Below are 21,231 nucleotides of genomic sequence, written 5' to 3'. Positions count from 1 at the left end.
CCATACAGCCTTTGCTCTTAGCCAAAACTGCCAATTAAGCTAGAAAGCTCTAAGTGTCATTTTAAATCCTTTTTAGGCTATCAAGAGCATACTTATATAGACAAAAGAATTGGGGAAGTAGAGCAAATAATTATACTAGCCTTACTGCAATGTTGATACTTGTTTTAGCTTTAAAACAGATGAATAATATAGAGCAGATTTGGAGAGAGAAGTAAAGGGGAAACAGTGCTTTGTGTGAACTGCAGTCGTTCTGCCAGTTTCATGCATGCATGAAATAATACATATTAAGAACTGAAACCTTCATACTGGTAGCTCAACTGACTTAAGTATTCCCTGCAGGAATCAATTGCTCTTTTATTGAAAAAATATATAATTTAACAAGAAATTATTTCTCTGAGCATCCATCTCACTATATTGTCACAAGATCTGGGTTGTACTTGGTTTAAATGTAAAATAAAGAGCTGCTAGCATCCTCAACCTGGCTGACCTAATTAGAGCCCTCCTCCTGTGTCCCGTAAAAGGAAAACTGCCTAAGACTCAGTGCCGGTGCTCTGACTAAATCGTGTACACACAATGGCTGCACTTGCCTCATGCTGGCTGTTACGAAGTGAAAATTTAAGTTCATCCTGAGCTGCTTAAATGGTACCACTGGGGATAAACCAAAAGCTTAACAGGATTCAGGCTGCACATGATACAGGGCTTGGAGTAGCATTTTGGTTTCAAAGGTCAACCGAGCTACTGCTTTCAGTCCATGTGCTCTCTGCAGGCAAAAGCAGACAAAGGGACAAGTGTGCAGTTGAACAGTTATTTCCTAAGGCTGATGATTCCTTCTGTAGTTTGAGGCAATGCCTGAAATGCTGGTGGAAATGGAGCAGGTAAGGCTCTGGATATTTGCATTAATGGGTTGCTGCCACGCTTTGATTACAGAATCTAGGGAAAAGGAAACAGGAAGGGAGAGAGAGAGTGAGTTAATTATGCTTTAGTCCCTGCATTACAGTCTGAAATGTTAATTTAATGAGTAGTGCATTTATTAGTCACCCAGTGATGGAATAGATAAACAAAAATTTTATTCCAGACCATATCAGTTATTTAAACATAATGCATGAAATCGTAGTGTTCCACAAAGTGAGTGTAATACAGAAAATATATAAGCTGGAATGCTACTGAATTCAATGTAAAAAAAAAAAAAATACTGTCACAAAGGTAACAAATTACATAGTTTTTGTAACTTACGCTGGAGACAAAAATATGAAGATATTTTAGAGGCCCATTTATGGGTCTAGGTTGTGCCTTCTGTGTTAATGCTTTCCCTATTTTCCTCTTGCTCTAAGCCTGGAAGGCAAAATTTCTATTTCCAGGCAGTTGCTTTTGTTAAGATGTCCAGTGTGCCATTTTGGTCTGTGTTGGGAAGAAGAGGTGTGACTTGAAATGTGCTTGGAGTTGTTACCTTAGTGCTGCTGAGCAGTTCAGTATTTCGCTGTAGATTTTTCTTCTGAATTTCAAGTTATGAATTACTGATTATTTTTTTCAATAGAAATCTCAGGTTAGTGAAAGGGGATTAAATGTCCACAGCTTAGTACAAAGAAAAATAGGGCATCTGCATTTCAAGAAGGCAGAAACGGGTTTATATACGTATAACTTTGTCCTGTATATGTCAGTAGTTAGTCATAAGTAAAGGTTGCTTAGAATGCGATTCTACTCAATTTTAGTAGACTTCCTCATTTCTCTTTATAGGAATTAACATACAGTTAGTATCAGCTGGTTTTCTCCCTTGATTACTAATAATTTTAATGAAGTCAAGCTGAAATATGTGTGTGAATAGCTAAATTAAGTCATAGACACTAATTATATGCATCTGCTTAACTTAGGTTCTTTGCCTTTGTGTGAGTCAGATATAAAAAGCTTCGTGTACACATTCATGTAACTTCCAAAGTTTGCTTTTTTTAAAAAAACCTACACAACTTTATCATCCTGTAAGCATGAAATGACATGTAGAGGGTAAGGACTATAATCACTTCTTGCTTTTTCAAAACCACCCCCCCTACTTTGCTATGGGATATACCAGTTGCTTTTACACAAAAGCTATGGATTAAGACAAAGGGAAAATGCATGCAGTTTTCTACCATTCTAAAAGGAAAACTATGTGCTTTCTGTTAAGTTTGTGCCAGGGTTACACTAATGGCATTTCTTAGAAGCCAAATGCGATATTTTGGCCTAATTATGAAATTTCACTTTAGAAAGGGTGGGACCTGATCCTTCATGTGCACGGAAGGTCGCACACGGTTCCAGCAGGCGGTTGCTGGAGCATCTGCGAGTGCTGCCGAGGCACCGCGGCCAGGGCGCTCTGCCCAGCGCCGGTGCCGCTCCCTGGGCAAAGGGTGCCCTGTTCTCTCCTGTCCCATGGGGAAACCACGGGCCGGGGCTGCTTTTCGGACTGTTTTTAGGGGGACTTGCACCCTGTGGAGACTGGGGTTGCAGACTGTACGTGGAGGCCAGGGAGTGCCCGTCTGTCTATGACCAAGGCAGCCCAGCTGGGTCACCATTTCCAGCGCGGGGCGCTCGCTGCTGGGTGCGCTCACAAGGCGCAGAGGGGCGCCTGCACCTGCGGCCTCCGGTGCTGCGCTGCTCTGTGCCCGGGGGGGGGGGCTCCGGCCGCGACCCTCGCCGCTGGATGGGCCCCCCCGCGGCGCGGTGACTGCACGCGCTGCGCTGCCCCACTGTTTCCCCCCCCGACGCAGGGGCGCCGGTGTGCGGCGGAAGGGAGCCGGGGGCCCGGTCCCCGCCACCTCCCGTCCCACCGCGGCGCCCTGGGCCCCGCGACCCGGCCGGCCCCGCCCCCAGCGCGGCGCCCTCCCAGGCGGGCCCCGGCCGCCCCTTTAAACCCCGCTGGGGCCCCGCCCTTCCCGCGCCTCTCCGCCAATGAGCGCGCGGCGGCAGGAGGCGCCTGCGTCGGTCGCGGCGCCGCCGGCCAATGAGGGCGCGTCCTGCTGCGCGGCGTAGGGCACGTCCGGCCCCCGCTGCGCCAGGCGAGCCCCGCGGGCGGCCCCGCAGCAGAAGCAGGCCCAGGCCGCGGCCCCGCCGGGCCCCGCCGCCGCCATGGTCGGCCGGGAGAAGGAGCTCAAGATCCGCTTCGCGCCGGGCCGCTGCGAGCTGGTGGAGGCGAGTTGCGGCGCCGGGCCGGGCCGAGGGGCGGGGTGCGGCGGGGCCGCGGCGGCGGCCGAGTCTCCCTGGGTACGGGCCGGGGCGGGTTCTGCCCTTGGCGCTCCGGGTCCCCGGCGCAGTCCCCCGCGGTCGGGGCCCTCGGAGGCGTTGCGGCTCCTCACGGCACCGGCGCGTTCGTTCCGGGCTCCGCGCTGTGGCGGGGCGGCCCTGCCGGGGCCCTGTGCGCGGGCCCCTCCCCGCGTACCCCCCGCGGTCGCGGCTTGTTCCCAGCAGCGTTCCGCCGCTCCGCGCCGCTGCGGCTGTGGGTGCTTGACGCGCGGGTTAACGCGGAGTAACTTTTTGTCAGCGTTGACAGGGATCCGCCTGCCAGCCCGGGGCTGCGGGGAGCACGGGGTTCGCCTCGAGCTTTGGGATGCCGGGGCTGGATCAGGGCCCGGGCTCCGGGTGCCTTCCCTGGGCTGGCTTCGGTGCAGTCTGCGTGACCTGCTGGCTTCTGGTTTTAGTGGGCGCTCCTTACCACTGTTAATGAGTTCATCATGATTTTAGAATCGCAGAACGGTTTGGGTTGGAAGGGACCTTAAGGATCATCCAGTTCCCCCCCCCGCCACGGGCAGGGACACCTTCCACCAGGGCAGGTCGCTCAGAGCCCCGTCCAGCCTGGCCTTGAGCATCCCAGGGATGGGGCACCCACAGCTGCTCTGGGCAGCCTGGGCCAGTGTCTCACCGCCCTCACAGCAAAGAATTTCTGCTTACTATCTAGTCTAGATCTCCCCTCTTTCAGTTTAAAGCCATTCACCTTGTCCTCTTGCCACATGCCCATGTACAAAGCCCCTCTCCAGCTTCCTTGTAGCCCCTTCAGGCACTGGCAGGCCGCTGTAAGGTCTCCCTGGATCCTTCTCTTCTCCAGGCTGAACAACCCCAACTCTCTCAGCCTGTCTGCACAGGAGAGGTGCTCCGGTCCTCTGAGCATCCTCCTGGCCTCCTCTGGACTTGCTCCAACAGGTCCATGTCCTTGTGCTGGGGGCCCCAGTGCTGGATGCAGCACTGCAGGTGGGGTCTCACCAGAGCTGAGTAGTCACCTTTGTCAAGTTTTTATGTAAAGCTTAAAAAGTACCTGTGCCTTGGTTTTCCCCTTGAAATGCATCACATTCTACTATTTTTTAAGCTATTTTTTGGTAGTGATTAGCAGGTACCCTTTGGCTGTGGAGGCGCTGATAACCTGTCCTGTGATGCCCTGTCTGGACTTCGCTAAGATAAAAAGTACATAACAAAAAAGAAAACAGCACTTGCTTGTTGTTGCATATGCTTTTCAGAAAAACATGGGTAGCCCTAAAAAATTGTAAACAAACTTGTGTTCTGAGGTCAAGTTGACCGTAAAGATAAAGCTAAGGTTTTAAAACATCACTTGCTGTAGTTTGTTATTTTCAGGAAACTCCAGATACTAATTTTCATTTAGTACTGATGGGAATAAGCTATCCTTTGCCTGAAGATTTAGGATTGGGATCAGTGCACGTGCTGTGCTGTGACCTTTCAGCAATTGCTTTGGGAAAGACTGTTTCCATAACAAACCTCTGCATGTAGTGTTATGGAGCAAAAGCTTTTTAACTTGAAGAGTGAAAGACAGAGAGTAATTTGGAAGTAACAAAGTGCAGTCAAAAAATAGTGGCCTATTACAATGCTGAGTATTAAGAATGCTCAGAAGTAACTGGGCTATATGAATTGCATAGTAGAGAGCATTTCCAAAAATTATAATAAATTATTGCAAATTGTCCCTGAAGTGGTCAGGAAATCCAAGATTTATGGATTCTGCACACCCAAAGTTTTCTTCTGGACTGGCATGTAAGCATATGCTTTTATTTTTGGTTTTAGTGGGTCCATGTTCATGATACATGCAGAAGGAAAGCATGAAAGGAAAATAAAGATTGCACAGACGGACGTGAATCTTATGTTTGCCATCTTGAAAGCTTGATGGTCCAGTGAGTAGTGGAGGGGAATGAACTTTGAAGTGATGTACGCAACTGTTTCAAGTACTGGAATGTGTGGTAGCTGAAGTAAAGCTTTAGTATGTTTTATAGATTGAGAGTTTAAATTATCAAATCACTTTAAGATGCATCTTGTAAAACTGAGCTGTAACTTGGTTTTACTTACTGTTAGACCATTGTGTTGAGCAACAATGAATTACTATTCTCTTTAAAAGTAAAATTCAAGTCTTCAGTTCTCACAGCCATTGTAGGTAGGCCCACAGTGAGTTGTATTGTATTGCTGCAGCTTCTAACAGGCACAGTCTATCCAAAATTACTTGTTGCAGGTTGTGGACCCTAAATGTTACATGTTTTGGGTCCGTTTTCAGAAGCTGTTATTTCCCTGCTTTCAAATTTCGCACGTAGTTATCAGATTTTGAGTGAACTTAAAATTCTCTCTTCATTACTGGTTCGGTTTGTTTTCCCCTTTTGTTGTGGAAGTGAATGAGTTTCCCCTTTAAGTTTTGTTTTTGTTGTCTTCAAAAATATGTTTTAATACTTAACTAGGTACAGTATTGGTGCTCCCAGGTTCTTGTATTCCGTGAGACACTCCATAACACTCGTGGGGCAATGAAGGCTATTTAATACAACAGCTCTGACTGTAGCCTTGCATACTTTGTAAGAAAAAACAGTAACAAATAATAGTAGAAAGAAAACTTTTCCTCTTCTCCTTTCCATAGGAAGATGTTGATATTCCCAGTAGGCGAGTTTTGATTACTGGTGCCACGGGACTTCTTGGCAGAGCTGTGTTTAAAGAATTCAATGAAAATAACTGGAATGCAGTTGGCTGTGGATATAGGAGAGCTCAGCCCAGGTTTGAACAGATTAATCTTCTGGACTCTACTGCAGTTCATGACATCATCCACGATTTTCAGGTAAGTTTCTGGAGTATGATGTAGATGGAAAGGGTACGTTACACACCTAGTAATCAGTTAATAGCAGTGTTCTGATAACTGAGTTGATGTGGCTTTGGTGGGGCTAGTGCTGTGGCAGAGCTCTAAAAAATGTACAGCTGCCTGTTCTGCCACGTCTGGCGTTTGCTTTGTAGCTACAGATAGTTCTGAACTTTGCTATCAACACCATAGACAGGCTGTAGGTAACAGGTGTATGTGCCAGCACATTTGCATTGATAGTTGAAAAAAAAAAAAAAGATAAATGTGAGTTATTGATGTGAAGCACTTCTTTGGAAGTTGAAGGGTACTTGAATACAACAGCAGTGACTCTGTCTGGCGTGCAGTGCAGTAAGAAGTCCATTGTTTTTTCAGTCTAACTTGCAAGAGGAATATGTAAAACCTGAAATACATTTATGAAGGGCGCCATTCTATAAAATGGCTTTAAATACCTTGTTAATAGTCTGCATATGTCAAATAAGCCATGTGTCAATGTCTTGTCTATAAAAATTTTAAGTATCATTGTGTGTTTGTGTGAGATATATCTTATATTATTATATTTTCTATTACTGTACAGAGTTAAAAAGAAAAAAACAGCAGCCTCAATCTTGCTGTAAAGTCAAAGCTACTGAAGATCATAACTGCAAAATTCATGATCTGGTTTTTTTGTATCTTGAAGCAGCATGGTTCTAATGTACTTCCCAGGGAAAACATGCTCCTCAGAATGCCATGATTAAAAATAATACTACTGCATTTATTGCTTTTCAGAACTTACTGAAATGCCTTTTTGTTTGAAGGGAGTTCATAGCTAGAGTTAGGGTACAACTGCAATCTCCTGACAATGTTTGTTGTTTAAAATTAGTCTTTAATTTTCAGCCTCATGTTATAGTGCATTGTGCTGCTGAGAGAAGGCCAGATGTTGTAGAGAGTCAACCAGATGCTGCTTCTCAGCTCAATGTGGCTGCTTCAGGGAACTTGGCAAAAGAGGCAGGTAAGACAGTCAAATGGATTTGGTTTCTTGCAAAAATGCCACATTTATTTGTACAGGGACATAAATAAGTTACTGAAAGTGCTGAATGTCATTTGTGTGATCAGTTTGCTGTCGATCCGTTTTCCATACGGGTAGCTTGCCTGTCTGTGTGACGGTGAGCAGACAGTGCAGTGCAAATGAATGGGGCTAGAAGATGAGCTCCTTTGGAGTTTTGTTTAAAGGTTTATTGGGATTTCAAACAAGGCATGAATTAAAACAGGCTATGTATAAACATTTTCATTCTAGCTGGAGTTGGAGCTTTTCTGATCTACATCAGCACAGACTATGTATTTGATGGAACAAGCCCTCCTTATAAAGAGACTGATGTACCAAATCCCCTCAATTTATACGGTAAAACCAAACTGGAAGGTGAAAAGGCAGTCCTGGAAAATAATGAAGGTAAGAATATACTCACATTTTTAATAGAGGCTTTCTATTTTTACTTACTTGTATACTAGCTTAATAGAGTCATAAGTCAGTGGTGAAGTTGCAAAACCATGGAAACGAGATTCAGAAAAGAATGTGCTTAGGAGTCAGTCTCCTTACTTATAAATGATTCCTGTTGCTTATAGGTTAACTAAAGCTTTATTTCTTATTTTTTCCAATCCTTGTTTGTGTTACTAGTTTCTGCTGATGGACTTTCACAAGCCTTTGCCTATTGTGAATCAACTATTCTTAGGGAAAGATAAAATCATCCATATATTGCAATGGCACAAGCTTTATGACACTTAATGTATAGTTGCTGTTATTTACAGGGATGCGTTGCAATTGTTCTAAATGTATATTTACTTAAAGGGAAAAACAGACTTGCAGTTCAGTAATGATGCAGATAAAATCAGCATAGGTTTTTGTTGTTACTCTTTTGGTTTTCTTGCTGAACTCGTGTTTTGCTCTTGTTACATAAGCCAACAAGCCATCTATTTTACTTTAACCCACCTACTGTACCACACACGTCAGGTTTCTGCTTGCTTAAAGTGTTAGTGACGTATTCCTTGTTTTAAGCAACTATTTTTTTTATTTATTATTTAAAACTTTTCTTAATTAATGTTGACATTCAAAATAGACAAACACAGTTTTAAAAATTCTACTTGCTAAGAAAAAAAGCTTGGGACTGGACATGTTCCCTTGCACTGACAACTTGCTTCTTGTATAAAAGAGGTTTGGTTGTTTCTAGTTAGTATTCTGTCAGTTTCCACTCACATATAAGGAAAGAAGCACCTCTGTTTTCTAGAAGAATTTGAAGAAAATAATCTCGGTGCACTTGCAGAAGAGGCTTCTGGTCTGTCAGTGTGATACTCGCACTGTGATTCTGTTCTGCCTAACCAGAGAACTTGATAAATTAGTGTGATGGTCTTTCAGTAAGTAAGTATATATGATGTGTCAAAATGATAGGCCTTAATATAGGTTTGTCATTACTAGTAAGAAACAGAGTTTCCAAAAGATACTTTGATACAAAAAGTCTTACTTCAGTGAAAATCAATTTAAATAAAAGTTATTCACTCCACCTCTAACTGCAATATCATCTCTGAATTTGACTGTGATGCTGTTTGCTCCCTCCTCTAGATTGGTAATGAAGATAAGACTGCACCACATTCAAGTACGTGTGGGTATCTTGCTAGATCCTTCCCCCAACTCAACACCTCACTTCTGTTTGTTGACCTCTTTGCGTATGACCTGTCAGGCAGTAGTGGGTTGCAGCAGTGGTATTATTAGCGGAAGGAGTTTTGAGATGGTGCTGAGTAAGATGCTTGAAAATGTAAATCCTGTTGTTTCATACCAATATAAATATTTTACATGTATTCCAGCCATGAATTTGCTGGTATTGTGTAGGTAGAATTCAGTCTATCAAATGTCTGCAGATGCATGAAAACTTCCCTATCCGTTTCTGTTGTATAATGTAAGAATCTCACCAATAAATTGGGGGGTTTTGCGTATTTTTTTTAAAAATATATTTTACTTTGGTTAGGAGGGGATACAAGTTAGATTTATATTCATGCCTATAAAACTAAAAAAGTTTCAGTAGGTCTTTTGAGCCATTGGTAATGAAGCTAATGCTCTCTGAGAACACAAGACAGGCAGTCTTTTCCTCAAATAAAGAATACTTCTAAAGATACTTAAAAAAGAGATATTTCAACTACTGTTTAAAGAGATGAGAGACATATTTGCTGAGTGACCAAATAGCTGTTTTTAGAGCAGCAGGAAATCAGTGTCATATTGGACTTCTTATTGTATTTGTTTTTCTTGTACGAGTACTTCTTTCAGTTTACTTTTCTGTGAGAATAATTTGTGTGTCAGCTTTTCCTTTTTGTCTTTTTAATAGCTATAGCATTGTCCTACAAATCTTTATGAATTGCAATGATTTGATGACTTCCTCCTCTCATTTCAGGACTGATGTTTTTTTTTTTCTTTTCTTTAAGCTAAAGTATCCGTATTGCTTGTAATGAATTTGTCATAGCCTTCTTGGATTTCCCCTCAAAGAAGCCTTTTGAGTCTTCATGGCTGAGATAGACTAGTACGATGTATTCCGTTGTAAAACGTCTTTCTCTTTGCGCTTGTTTACTGTTAGTTTAATTTCTCAAATCACTATTTGAAATCTAATACTGTTTACTGCTGCATTCTGTGAAAGTATTCCTTATTTGTCAAGCATTTTAATTATTCGTTCCAAGGTTCATGTCTTTTTTTCTGGTAAATAATACCCTCCTTTATGCAGGAGGCTTCTGCATGCTGGGTGAAAAATCTCTTGTCTGTAATTGCTGGCTGAATACGGTGATTTGTGGTTGGTGGGAGTTTTGTTCTTGCTCGTACCCAGGGAGGATGGGGAGTGCTGGAGTAGCTGCATAGTGCAGTTGCTTTTTAAATTTTTGTTCTAACCCAAACAGGCCTTTTTTCTCTTGCAGCGCTAATGAGAGCTTGTTAACTTTCTGGAAATCAATGGCATAAATGAAAATAAGTTTATATAAACATAGTGTTTATAAACTGTTTTAATTGATACAAATTGAAACTATATTCTGAGGGCAAACATATTAATTGCATTTTCTTTGTGATTTGTAGATGCATAATATCGCCAACATATTTCTTAACGCTTCCAAAACACTTTTCAGGTTATGCTTCATACCCATTTATAACAATGTTAATACTTTTTAAATTTTCTTTTAGGTGCTGCGGTACTTAGGATTCCTGTCTTGTATGGAGAGGTAGAAAGACTGGAAGAAAGTGCTGTGACTGTTATGTTTGATAAAGTGCAGTTCAGTAATAAATCTGCCAACATGGACCACTGGCAGCAAAGATTTCCTACTAACGTCAAGGACGTAGCTACTGTTTGTAGACAACTAGCAGAGAAGAGAATGCTGGTAAGAATGTAAAGAAACAAGCCTCTTCAAGATAAAAACAGTTTGAGTTCTTGGCTTGTTTTCTGAACAACTGAGAACTGCATATAACCTGCATTGTTTTTTGCATTTCTGGAACACTGCGGGGGGAGTAAAGAACTAGCTGTATTTTCACATGACCGTGGATATTCTGATACTTGAAACAAAAGCAAGGGAAGTGATGGGACAGATGCTTCTGAGAATTGTCATGTGTCTTGCTAGTATAGAGGAGAGAAATGCAAATATCAAACTTACTCTAATACGCTTTTTACAAATTGCCATTTTTGGACTAAAAAAAATAATCCATGGTGGTTAGATGTCATTTTCAAAGATGCCTTTGTTTATTGTATTAAGAACAAGGAAGTGGCAAAAATAAGCCACTAGATTTGAATATTTTATTGTGCTTATGCACCACAGCATCTTCAGATTACCGCCTTTGCAAGGTAACAAAGCCAACCAACTACCTTTAATTTTCGTACGTGTAACTTGGAAAAAGGTGGACCATACACATACGGTGGACGCAGCGCAGTCAGTTTGATTGGGCTCGTACATGGTTTGCAGTTTAACTTTCAAAATGTGTGGTGCCTTGTGCATTTGTTTTTGAATAGTGAATAGTTTAGAACAGCCAAGTTGCTCCTCCCCAGCTGTTTGACCTTGGTTGCTTGGTTCACTTGCTCCTTTCCCTCCTGTTAATTCTACAGAATATAAGCTGTCTGTGAAAAGCCAGGTCAAATTCATGTAACACCGGTTTTCAGTTTCAACCCCTAGTCAGGTGTTCCCTGAAAATGCACGAGATGTTTCTAGAACATCGGTGAGGTCCTGTAACGTGCCTTTCAAGGTGGGGTCTTGCTGGAGGATTGTTCTGCACAATTCTTGCCCAGGATTTAGTCTGAGGGCTGGCTAACTGCTTTATTTCACCTGTGTTTCCTGTTTCTTCTGTAGGACCCATCAGTAAAAGGAACATTTCACTGGTCTGGCAATGAACAGATGACTAAGTATGAAATGGCATGTGCAATTGCAGATGCTTTCAACCTTCCCAGCAGCCACCTGAGACCTGTAAGTGGTGTGGTGTTCCACCTGTAGAAAGGTGGATGTGCTTTGTTGTTTCAAGTAGTAGGTCTCACGCTAACTATACAAATAAGGTTCCTCTTCGGGACATCTGTGTATGTCTGGCACAGCAGATGTGTTGCAGAGGGTGCTGCCTGGTATCTAACTTGGGAAAACAACAGCTGCTTTGACCCGCTGAATTACAAAAAAAATTACCCAATCGGTCAGTAATCAGTTTCATAGTCTGTAGTGTAATGGTATTTCTGCAGAACAGTTCCCTTTAGTCATGAGTAAGTCAGTATTTTTTGTTGTATTTTCATCCTATAAAAAGCTTGCAGATTCACAGTATATTAATTTGAAGGTGGGAATCTGTAAGAACTTGTCAATGTCCAGATTTGTCTCTGAATAGATGCACTTAAGAACTTCGGATCATTTATTGCTTTGCTTAAAACACCTGTCCTGCAGTTTTTATTGACACTTAAGAGTACTCTTAAAGGCATACTGGTAAAGTTGTGAGAACATAACATGTAAGTAAGACTTTATTTATATCCAAAATAAATTCCAAGGATTCTGAATTAGTAAAGGCTGGAGCTGAAATGTGGCTTGGAAGATGGAGAGAAAAAGAACGGCAAACACTTAAGTTAGTCTGATTTTTTTTCTGCCCAGATCTGTTTCTCTTCAGGTACATTGATCCAGACATGATTCTGTCAACATTTTAGGGCATTTTTTACCTTGTGATTATGGTTATAGGGTGAAAATAGGAGTAAAATGTAGAAAAGAATAAATGGTGAGAGTAATTGAGAAGTTAAATTTCCCATTGCTCTGCCTGACGTCTCTTACACTGCGATGAAGTTAACCATAAAAAAAGCAAAGAAACAAAGAAAAAGATCCTCCACCAAGTAGTTGGAAGGAAGGAGGGGAACATAGCTTTCTATACAGCTATGAAGGAAAACGTCTAAATGAGCTTATGTAAGAAGAAATATTTTGCTGTCATATCAGCTTACTTCTTGGTGTGTTGGGGTTGTTTTCTGTTTATTTTTTAGATTACTGATTGTCCAGTTGTGGGTGCTCTTCGTCCGAGGAATGCTCAGCTAGACTGCTCCAAGTTGGAGATGCTGGGGATAGGTCAGAGAACACCGTTTCGAGCTGGGATCAAAGAATCACTTTGGCCTTTCCTTGTCGACAAGAGATGGAGACAGACAGTCTTCCATTAGTTTGTAACTTTTTTAGTAAAAGTATGTTATGTGGCACTTTTTTAAAAGAAGAAAATAGTTTTGTATGAGTGTTCTTAAATTGTGACATTTATGAGTTTTCATTTAATCAGGTAAACATAAGGTCTTGCACTAGTGGAATTATTAGCCTAAAAAAAAGTTCAGTGACAGAAACTGAGCCTATTCAACATCATGGATCTTTCCTTCCGTTCGTACCAGTCTAACTTCATGTCTGTTCCTAGCGGATTATGGTTCTTAGTAGTAAGTACCATTTGATGCTAAGAATGACTCATCACTTGTGTACTTACTTTTGGCTGAAATCTGTTGTTGATGCTTAAGGTCTGTGCCATTGTTGTATATACCATTTCTCTTCATTAAAAGACATTGTCAGTTACTTTGTCACCAAAAATCATGAGGTTTTTGTTTTTAACTTCTGAAGGTGGTGTTCTTATGAAATTAAACTGAAGTAGGAATCGTTAAATGTTTGTTTTGCTTGAGCTCTGATCAAAATGTTTTTTAAAAAAGTGAAACTTTATTTTTGCAATTATCAAGTGTACTTTTTATGCTTGAAATATTTTCAGAATGTTCTGTAACTTGAATGCCTGCAGCTTCATATTTGTACAGTAAGTTGTATGCATTTGTTTTAATGGTGACATAAAAAAGCTAGAAAAGGGCTGGGAGGGTAGGGAACAAATAGTTTTGACCTGGGGTGTTTTTTTGGGGGGGACTGGAGTTGGAGGATTATTTTTTTTTCAGTTGGGGTTTGTTGTTTTTTTTTTTTTATAGAAGCATGTAATATCTTCATCTTTCTCTTTTTTGGGGGGCAGTATTTGGGATCGGCGAATTTAATGGTAAGGAAGATGTTTGTTAGTCAACACTGCAGCTTCTTTTGCACAGACTGCCAGATCTTGCACTGATGTAGCTTGTTCTGGAACAGCAAAGCACACGTGTTGAGGGTTTGCACCGTAATAATGTAACCACAATAGTCTCATATAAGCAAATCTTTAATCTGCTGAAGTCTAGTCCTTAAAGCTGGACTCAGTAGCCAGGCAAAGTGGAGGCGGAACATGGTTTGTAAATGGTGGCTGCCTTCTGAAGTTCTAGAATCAACATTATAAATGTTCTGATATTGCCAGCGGATTATTAGTAAAACTGAGAAAAGTTGCATTTGGATGATCATATATTTTTCTGTGGTTGAAAAGAAGGGGGATGGGAAAAGGTTTAGCTTTTGATTTAAAAAAAAAAAAGGGGGGGTCCCCACAAAAATAGACCTACTGAAGATCTTCTGAAGGTCAGCTTTACATCCAGTTATTTAATTTCCAACTGTCATATGCTAAGAGTTCATAATCTTGATTTGCTTTTAGTCTGAATTCCTGATATACACATGGTAACCTATCTCCAAGATTACAATAAATATATATTGCCAGCATGAGAAACAGTTGTTGAGTCTTTCTTTACCATCAGGATTTATCTTAATCATAAATATTTGCAATTTTTCTTGAAATGTGTGTGTCTTTTCAGTGACTCCTGCCTCCCCATTCAATTAACTATTTCCAGAGTTAATTACGTTGGATCAGTGTTTCTCTATCGGTGTGCCACTGCCTTGGGGCTATGATAAGTGTACACCCACAAAAATAAAGCTTCAGAAGTTTTTGAAAATACGAGCCTGAAACATCCTGACCCTTAGTGCAGGAAGATTCTGAGCACATCCCCTGTGCTTCCAGACAGCTAAGTTTTTACTAAATTTGACACCGTATTTTCAAAAAAATCACAGTAAATTTAAAAATTATATTAACAATTGGAGGTGGGGATAAAAGCCACAAGAAGAAAAAGATTAAGGAACACTGAGGTGGACAGTAGGCTTACTATTTATTTTTTTCCCCTTTTTTAACTTTTTTTTTTTTTTTTTTCTTGGCATACATAATCAGGAGTGACAGTGTTTTTATTAAAATCAGGGAGCTTTTAATCTCATCTCCATTTTAAAAATGTGGGAAAATACATTAATAGCTGGAAGGCAGTATATGCCATTCTGGATTTATTGCTGATTTTTGTTAATTATATTTGAATTTTGTTCTGAAATTGCTTGTTGCTAGGTGCACAAAACCGAATGTGGGTGTTACAGTACTGACAAGGGCATTAGTCAGTTCGATTCCCACCTCTCCCTGCCCTCCCCCCCCATCCCCCAATTCCACCCCCTGCCAAGATGATGCAAAATGCCTGTTCCACCTGCAGGACAGTGTTTTAACTGTCCATCCCCGTCAACTGGCATACATTAGTTGGCACCACAGCCATTATTGTAAGCCGGGAAGTTTGCCCAGGAAGGAGGACTTCTCTCCCAGCATGAAATACCTAATGGGGATGAGTTGGGCATTTTACTGGGAGGATAGAATTGTAATTATGAATTTTTCTCACACTCAGCAAGTGAATGAGTCCCAGTCTTAGTGCTGTAAATGCTGAACTGCAAAATAAAAAGTAATTTACCCCTTAACCTGCCACAATTTGTTCAGCAGCCAGTGCTACAACTACTGCAGGGGATGTGGGCAGGCAAACACCTACGTCACTTATTGCAGCCCTATGGATACTCTTGAAACAAACCCAAATGTGCTACAGCAGCAGAATTTTGGAACTTACATCTTGAAAGTATCTTGTCCGTAGTTTTCAAGGAAACTTAGATGGCAGTTAATTGAGGAATTGTTTCAGTTTTTGGGGTTGGTTTTGTTGGGTTTTTTTAGCACTTAAATATAGGAGTTAACTATTCGAGTTTCTAACTGGTTTCGATTCTCAAATATGGAGCAGATCAACCTTGCCTGCTCTTAAAATTGGATGAATATTTACATTTCATCCTAGGGTATATGGAACTTCCCAGGAAAAAACAAACCCAAACCAACAACCAACCCCAAACCCAAAACAACAAAGGAAATGTGTATGCACTTTTATTTGTTTTCCTTAAGCTCAACATCTGCAGAATCATTTTTGTGTTCAGTAAAATGGACAATTGTTCAAACAGGAAGGGGTGGTTTGGGGAGCTCTTGCGCTCTAGGCAACATTCCAGAGAACACTTCTATGTAAGATGCTGGCAATCTGATTGAATTTCTGTATGCATTGCGACTTGTATATGTTGTTACCCAGCCCAATACTTAAGTTTTCCACTCAAGAAGAGGGAGAATATATTCATGTGTAAGATAAGGGTTTGGAGCTAGTTACAGTGAAGTGCTGTAACTCTGGAGTAAGTTTCCAAGGATGATAGTATGACTGGAAGACATGAAGATGAAGAGAAGTGATTCTCTTAGCTGCATGCCTGAACAGTTGGATGACCAAAGGTACAAAAAAATCAAATGTTAAGGCGACGGGAGTTTTCCCACCTCCTACTGCATCCCTTCCACAAAAAATTGTTTAGATACATTCAAAGGCAATGTTCAATGGAAACTAGGCTGCCATCTAGACTGCAGTCCAAGGGTCTTGCTACTCATGCTTTTAAGACATGTCTTGGATGTGGTTTTGGCAATTCAAAATTTATGTTCAAGTGTAAGGAAAATCGACCTAAAAGGTTTTGAAGTAAGTCACGCTGACTATAACTGGATTACATGGGTAGCTCCTTTCATTCATTAATTCCTATAGCATGGCTCAAAAGTATAACCTAGATTGAAGTTTCACTACGTTAATCCTTTTAACCAGGAGTTTTGGGGAAATTCTGTCTAAATTCTGGCAGAATGATCATGAACATCAAGCTGTCATGATTAAATATGTGGGAAGTCCCAAGCTGAGATATTCAGTCGTTTTGTATAAATGTGTGTTAAGTTCCGCATTCTGTTCAGATAAATATACACTTTATTTCAGTACGTTAATGATAAAATTTAGCAATTGATATTTATTTAGCACTGCATTTTCCATTTTGCTCCATATGTAGTCTATAAAAAATAAATACCAAATTCCATCTGGCTATCATTTCTTTATTTTACTACCATAATGTGAAGGCTGTGACAGTTTACAAAGGTGAAAGGCAAGTATTTTCTTAAATGTTATGTCTTTTTGCTACATAGTTTTCCTGCCAAGAAAAATTGTTCTTAATGCTTAAAAGGTGAACATCATAGCGTTTACATATGATAACAGTTACAAAATCAGTAACAGTCTATCATCATGGAAACAACAGTTCCTCTTTCTTCATACCAAGTCAGGAATAAGGAATCATTATTTCAAGGGTTCTAGTATGAAATGAAAATGTATTAACTCATTTATGTGAAGAAAAGACTACCCTTCCATTACACCCTGCCAGGGGGCTCTGCATGCTCAGCATCCCAGCACTGTAAAGTGTAGCAGAAGTTGCCCTGGAGAATCAAGTCTCAAAGACACTTTATTGCTAGACAGACAGCTTTTGTAACATTTCCCTCCTTTGGTGATGGATGTCCAAGAGGTATTGCAAGAGGCAGTGGAACTAGTACTGGCCGATCACTGAGCTGTGTTGCTATTTAAAGAATCAGTCATACTCTTCCTTTTTGGTCTCTGGCTTTGTGTCTCTGGCTCCGTGGCTCTGTAGGTGTTTGTGTTGGTCAGCAAGAGCCCAGGAACTGTTCAGGGTCAAAATTGTTGTGATTGCCTGAGACGCAACCTTTGTGTGCAGAGGAAAGAATAGCTTCTTTTTCAAAAGCAGTAGCAATTTCTGCCAGCTTGGTGATTGTGAAATTACAGCAATATAAAGTCAGTCCCGCTCGAATCCTCATTCTAGGGTTCCTTGATGTTTATATTCATTTATTCATTGCCCTCTATCACCTGAGGGGCTAAAGAAAGAAAAATCACTGGTTTTAAAGTCTCATTTTCTATTTAGACCGCAAAGATGAACTTTACTTTTTACCTTCCAGGCCTTCTAAACTCAATGGGCAGATTTTCATGAATGAAACAAAGTTTGTTATATCACTTGGTATCTTCTGATTCATTTCTACATAAAGATGAGCTAAAGATCATACAGATTTGTCCCTAAACAAAATGAAAGTAAAACTAAGCTGAAGTTACCATTTTATAAATGTTTCAGTTCTTTTCTAGGTCTCCACTCTTGTTCTAGGGAAATACAATATTGGAATTAAAAAAAAAATAATACAACCTATTTACTCCATTTCAAGAGAAATGTAACTCGTTGACTAGTGTTGTGTCCTTTCTCTACCTTCTAGAACTAAATTTATTAGCACGGCAGTGATATCTGTTACCATCTGTGCACAGAGAAGAGTCTCATACTGTTCTTCAGTGACAGAACTCTGGTTTTAAACTCTACCTTCTGGTTTATTGCTGGGCTGAGGCACTGCACAAAGGTTGTTGCGGTAAACCTTCACAGAGTTGTCATTCTCTCCACTTGACTCCATTTTGCTGTTAAGAGTTTGTTGTAAGTAACTGAAGTATGGATCAGTTCCAAAACTGGCATGTTTATTTTCTCGTAACTGATAAACTGAAAAGCCGTCACAGAAAGGTGGGGACTTCTTATTAGCCCTATGGCCCTGAAGCCATGAAGCAACACCGACTGTTAATGTCCCGGAAAACCGGGCTCCGGTGAGCTCAATAGAAACATGACATTTTTCAGGAGTAAGTTATTTGAGGAAATTTCTTGGCTGTTTTGGGAAGCACTAAGACATAATAAGTGTTTGCTTTCTAGTAGAAGCTCTGTAACAGAAGTGCCAGTGATGTCATCTGCAAGGGCTTTTGTGCACAGCTAGACTTTCATGCCCATCAGATTTACAAAACAAATTGTTGTGAGTTTTTTTTCAAAAAGAAGGTTTAAACTGCCTGTTTGCATTCCAAATTTCTAATTTGCTAATAGACAAATTCCCAATTTGCTAAAGATTTTGCAAAATATTATTATTATTATTATTAATAATAATAATAATAAGGTAAATGTATGAACAAAACTTGCTGGATTCTGGACTGCTAGATTCTCTTAAATTCCAAAATTTATTGTGTTCTCTGTTAAACACTGAATGAAAAATAAAATGTCATAGGTCTACATATCCACTCTGCTTTGGTACTTTTTGGGGTGAAACAGGAAAATCAGATGATGCATGAAATCCTTTTGGTAAGACCCACATTTTTGCAAATATGTGAAAATCTCTAGGAAAACATAGTTTCAGTTCAAAACAATTTTTTAGTAGCTCTCATTTCCTACTGTATGTTATACAGTAGACTTCAAATGAACCAGGTTGACAGAAGTTGGTGACATTTCTCATCACACAAAAAGAAATGTAAGTTACAAAATGGCAGATTGGCATTTTTCCCGTCTTCCATCTGCTGGCTGGAAGAGGATCTGGCTGAGTGATCAATGCACCTGTCACTTCCATATTAAATTGCTATAGCTGAAGGAAGACAGAAGCAATTTGCACCAGTTGCTGCATCCCTGAGCAAAGGAGAGCCGACATTCTCATACCCAGATCACTCCACAAGGCTACCGTTGTCTTGTAGTCCCCTCAGAACTCATACACTGGTTTGCCAAGCTACAGCTGGCTTAGGATTCAGCCATATGAGTCGCTTTCTCCTCCCGTACCCGTTATGGGCCTTTGAGAAGATGCATTTAAAAAGCTGTTGTGAAACATGGGCACTACAATTGAAGCAGTGGGGTTGGGCATTTTCAAGTGTGTGTTCCATAATGAGAAGGATACCACTCGGGGACCATCTCAAATTCTGTGAAATACACTAAGCAGACTAATTCATAAAATCTAGTCATCTTGCTGTCCAGGCTTTATTGGCATCAGTGTTTGTGTAATGTGTTCACTTCTTGGTACAGATTCACAGGAAAACTTCATTAAAAGTTTTCCTTCATTCCTATGAATGAAGTTCTTCTCTGTGTTCAAGCTTTTAAGAGATGGCTGAAATAATTTACTCAGCCTTGGCTGACACCACCCACCTATAACATCACAACCATATAAGCATGTATCTGAACTCCTTGCATTTGAGTCTTTTCTGCTACAGAGGTGATTATGGGTATCTGAATTAGGACAGTTGGCTGAAACCGGTTTTTCAGTGGTTAACAGCACAAGAAACAACCAAATCTTTAAAGAAGGATTTTACCCCATCCCAGTACGTGCTTTGGAGGGAGTGCACGTCTATCCAGGAGGCTCAGGAAGTATGCTGCCTGTGGAGGGCACGATGGCAGCAGGCTAACACTTGCTCCAGACCACCCTAATGTACCTTCAGGAGGTACCTGCAGGAGCTCCATGGTGGCCCGTGCCTGTGTGGCATCTGTCAGAGCAGGCAAAAAGCAGGGCAAGCAGTCAGTGGGGTATGAGGGCAGAAGGGGATGCTCACATGTGTGCTGCTGTGCATGGACGGGTGACAGGGCCAGAAGCTGCAGGGCCATGAGGACTGGGGTGTTCTCGGTGTATGTTGGGGGTGAATGGCAGGAACCAAAGTTTCAAAGCAGCGTTTCATTTTGCCTTAGAATTTTTCTCTTTCATTACTGGCTGCAATAGCATGCCAAAATGGATAATCCAAATTTAAATCTAATTTACTTCCTAAACGAATGGAGAAAACACATTAGTGAACTGTGACAGGCCTGTGCACACCTGTCAGGTAACTTGATTTCAAGTGTTATCAGTGATTTCTGACCTAATTTATGTAAGCCTGATTTGCACTAACTCACTGATGACATAAATTATCCAAGTTTTTAACCATTCTATTCCCACATGCTCTATAATTAAATCAAAACTGGGTATTCTCTTTAAGTGGCACATCTTTATTTAAGCTGTTGGTTTAATGTGTTAACTTCACAACCAATCACTCACATATATAAGTGCTTGAGCATCTAGGGATTACAGAGTAACAGAAGCTTAGATGAACTGCATAATAAGATAGAAATATATAGCCTCCTACGATATACACTGGTTTTGATGAGATTTTGGAGTTCAGAGATAAATTGAACGGTAAGCTTAGCACTATGTTGAGGGACCTTGAGTTGCACCTTTGAGCTCAGGGATTTTGTGGCTTTGCAGTGTTGTTTGTTTACTTTATAACTCTTACCTGCCTGAATTTGTATCTAATTAAAACCTTGGAGAAAGGCTTCTGTCTGAAATGGCTTCTTTATAATGTGAGAAAGGGCTCTCGAGGAGGTTTGGCTGTTTTGTGACATTATCTTCCAAAATAATGACTGCTGTGTAATGTTATAGGGCATTTGCCAGCATGAAAAATTGTCCTTAATAGTTAAGGAAAAAGAAAAAGTGTATAGACAGCAGGGATTAGGAATTACATTAAGAAAACTATTATAGAAAAGATTTCTATCTGTGCTTAATGTTTGACTGATTTCAGTAGGGTTCCTTACCATGCTTACATTGAAGCACAGACATAAAACTCGGAAGCATCAATGCTTGGGAGTACCTTCATGAAAGGTGAATAAAGATACAGATGTCCCCTCACACGTATTTTTAAGTTTCTATAGTACTCTGTTGAGGTTACTGGAATTCATATCAGTATCAAAGCGTGGAGTAGTTAAGTTCCAAATCTTTTTATTGCAGTCTAGGAAGTGGTAGTGATGGC

The 21,231-nt window shown here is 40.8% G+C and overlaps 1 protein-coding gene across 3 annotated transcripts; it reads left to right on the top strand.

Moving 5' to 3' along the window:
• Positions 1-296: 296 nt before the first annotated feature.
• MAT2B (methionine adenosyltransferase 2 non-catalytic beta subunit) lies at positions 297-14,162 on the top strand. Of its 3 annotated transcripts, none has more exons than XM_056349074.1 (7): positions 297-875; positions 5,864-6,058; positions 6,950-7,064; positions 7,350-7,502; positions 10,260-10,453; positions 11,411-11,524; positions 12,559-14,162. In XM_056349074.1, the coding sequence occupies exons 1-7, from the start codon at positions 846-848 to the stop codon at positions 12,727-12,729; spliced, it is 972 nt and encodes a 323-aa protein (XP_056205049.1). In that variant the 5' UTR covers positions 297-845; the 3' UTR covers positions 12,730-14,162. The 3 variants fall into 3 exon arrangements, with proteins under 3 accessions (XP_056205049.1, XP_056205048.1, XP_056205047.1); XM_056349073.1 differs by lacking the exon at positions 297-875 and adding an exon at positions 2,994-3,163 and having other exon boundaries at positions 5,868-6,058; XM_056349072.1 differs by lacking the exon at positions 297-875 and adding an exon at positions 2,995-3,159.
• Positions 14,163-21,231: the final 7,069 nt, after the last annotated feature.

Source organism: Falco biarmicus, chromosome 8 (assembly GCF_023638135.1).
Source record: "Falco biarmicus isolate bFalBia1 chromosome 8, bFalBia1.pri, whole genome shotgun sequence".
In the NCBI taxonomy this organism is placed as follows: domain Eukaryota; kingdom Metazoa; phylum Chordata; class Aves; order Falconiformes; family Falconidae; genus Falco; species Falco biarmicus.
Note: the sequence above shows the minus strand (reverse complement) of the source record. Positions and strands in the feature narration are given on the sequence as shown.